Source organism: Babylonia areolata, chromosome 12, assembly GCF_041734735.1.
Source record: "Babylonia areolata isolate BAREFJ2019XMU chromosome 12, ASM4173473v1, whole genome shotgun sequence".
NCBI lineage: Eukaryota > Metazoa > Mollusca > Gastropoda > Neogastropoda > Buccinidae > Babylonia > Babylonia areolata.
The window spans coordinates 40405378-40407877 of NC_134887.1; the positions used below are offsets into that span (position 1 = coordinate 40405378).

Consider the following 2500-nt stretch of genomic DNA (forward strand, 5'->3'; position numbering starts at 1 on the left):
GGTGTTGTGATAGAATATGATTTATGTGTTAGCTGAAAACTAAGTAAAGAGTGCCCTGCTGTTACGACCAACACCATAAGTGATATTGCAGGTATAACTGCAAATACAGAGATAGATTCCAAGATGCGGTTTTTTTGTTGTTGTTTTTGTTGTTGTTGTTGTTGTTTTTTGGTGTTTTTGTTGTTGTTTTTCGACGGGCGCAATAGCTAAGTGGTTAAAGCGTTGGACTGTCAATCTGAGGGTCCCGGGTTCGAATCACGGTGATGGCGCCTGGTGGGTGAAGGGTGGAGATTTTTACGATTTCCCAGGTCAACATATGGTGAAAGCGTTGGACTTTCAATCTGAGGGTCCTGGGTTCGAATCTCGGTGCACCTGGTGGGTAAAGGGTGGAGATTTTTACGATTTCCCAGGTTAACATATGTGCAGACCTGCTAGTGCCTGAACCCCCTTCGTGTGTATATGCAAGCAGAAGATCAAATACGCACGTTAAAGATCCCGTAATCCATGTCAGCGTTCAGTGGGTTATGGAAACAAGAACATACCCAGCATGCACACCCCCGAAAACGGAGTATGGCTGCCTACATGGCGGGGTAAAAACGGTCATACACGTAAAAGCCCACTCGTGTGCATACGAGTGAACGTGGGAGTTGCAGCCCACGAACGCAGAAGAAGAAGAAGAAGTTGTTGTTTTTCTCCAGCGCTGTTGTAAAAGAAGACATTCATTTATTCAAGTTCATATATAAGCTGAGGGATTTTTGTTGTTGTTTTTGTTGTTGATTTTAATTAGGGTTTTCGGACTTATACAACTTGTGCAAAATTCCTTTCTTTTCGTCTGTTGCACAATATTGTTGCTATCTATCAAAAGCACTGTTCTTAATTTGTGTTGTATTGCATTGTATTGTCATAACACTTTTTTTCTGTGGGAAATTCTGTGAGAGAGAGAGAGAGAGTGTGTGTGTGTGTGTGTGTGTGTGTGCGTGCGCGTGTGTGTGTGTCTTTGTCTGTGTGCGCCTGTGTCTGTGTCTGTCTGTCTATCTGTCTCTCTTTCTGTTTGTCTGTTCGTCTGTATCTGTGTGCGTCTCTGTGTGTGTCTCTGCCTCTGTGTGTGTGTGTGTGCCTGTGTGTGTGCCTGTCTGTCTGTCTGTCTGTCTGTCTGTTCGTCTGTATCTGTGCGTGTCTGCGTGTGTGCACGTTACGTAACGGGACACGACATAATATTGCTTGGTAAGTACAGCAGATATTCTGTGTATTTTGTGTTTGATTGGTATGTATAATGTATACATATACATAAACCTAATATATATGCACATACATATGCAAAGTATTCACATTCTTGTGCCATTGATTTTGCGTCATCAATTTTGCGTCATCCATTTCGTGTTATTGATTTTGCTTAGCAAAAGTTATGAAATCCCAAGAGGAAGAATTTGATGTGGATACTTATACAGCGCCTATCCTCGGCCAGAGACCACGTTCTTAAGTACTTTACAAACAAGGAGACATTTGCGCAACAGGCTGCTAGCTGGGTAGAGCCGACTGAAAGTTGTCTTTAGGCGCTCGTCACTCGTTTCCTGTGTCATTCCTTCACACTCTCTCTCTCTCTTTCTCTCTCTCTCTCTCTCTCTCTCTCTCTCTATCTATCTATCTATCACACACACACACTCTCTCTCTCTCTCTCTATCTATCTATCTGTCTATCACACTCTCTCTCTCTCTCTCTCTCTCTCTCTATCTATCTATCTATATCTATCACACACACACTACACTACGTACTCACTCAGTGAAGGACACACACACACACACACACACACACACACACACATATATATATATATATATATATATACATTTCAAGCATTCTATTCTCTCTCAATTTCAGGTGGGCCCGCGTGCCACGCCCGGAAACCACCGCCGAGGATGACGTCACCACTCGCAGACCCGCCGCCGCCTCCACGCGCATGTTCACGGCCACCGGAAGCCTCAAGTCCTACACGCTGATGAACGCCATCGTCCGTGACAAGCGGAGCCCGATACAGAGCTGGGCCGACCTGTTCCACACCCACCACCACCACCACCACCACCACCACTACAACAACTACTACCCTGCAGCCCCTGAAGATGCCGCTACCAACAACGACAAGGACGCCCGTTACGACGACGACGACGACGACGATGACGCTGCTCCCAACGCTGGAGAGGAGTCTTTCTGACACGCTCCTCACCAGGAACCTGTTCTCCAAGTCCTCTGTGACCGGAACCGGAAATGCGGGGTCTCTGCACCATGGCGACCTTCAGGCGTTCCCGCCGATCCTCTTGGATCCCAGGGTCGCTGCCTCGAAGTCTGCCAGTATCCCACTAGGGAGCCGCGGAGGCGAAGGAAGACGAGATGGGTGTGGTGGGGGAGGAGGCTTCCCGAATCACTTCACGTCGGCTGCGTCACCAGACCGGCGTTATGACTCCCTCTCCTCCTCCTACTACTCCTCCTCCTCCTCCTCCCAGGC

General features: G+C 47.4%; 1 protein-coding gene across 2 annotated transcripts in view; it reads left to right on the forward strand.

Annotated features, from left to right (window-relative positions):
- Positions 1 to 2216, forward strand: part of LOC143288200 (uncharacterized) — a 6850-nt gene extending 4634 nt beyond the window's left edge. For both annotated transcript variants that reach the window (XM_076596527.1, XM_076596528.1), the window contains exon 3: positions 1879 to 2216. In XM_076596527.1, the coding sequence (XP_076452642.1) occupies positions 1879 to 2209 (331 nt within the window). In that variant the 3' untranslated portion in view covers positions 2210 to 2216. The remainder of the gene's footprint in view (positions 1 to 1878) is intronic.
- Positions 2217 to 2500: the final 284 nt, after the last annotated feature.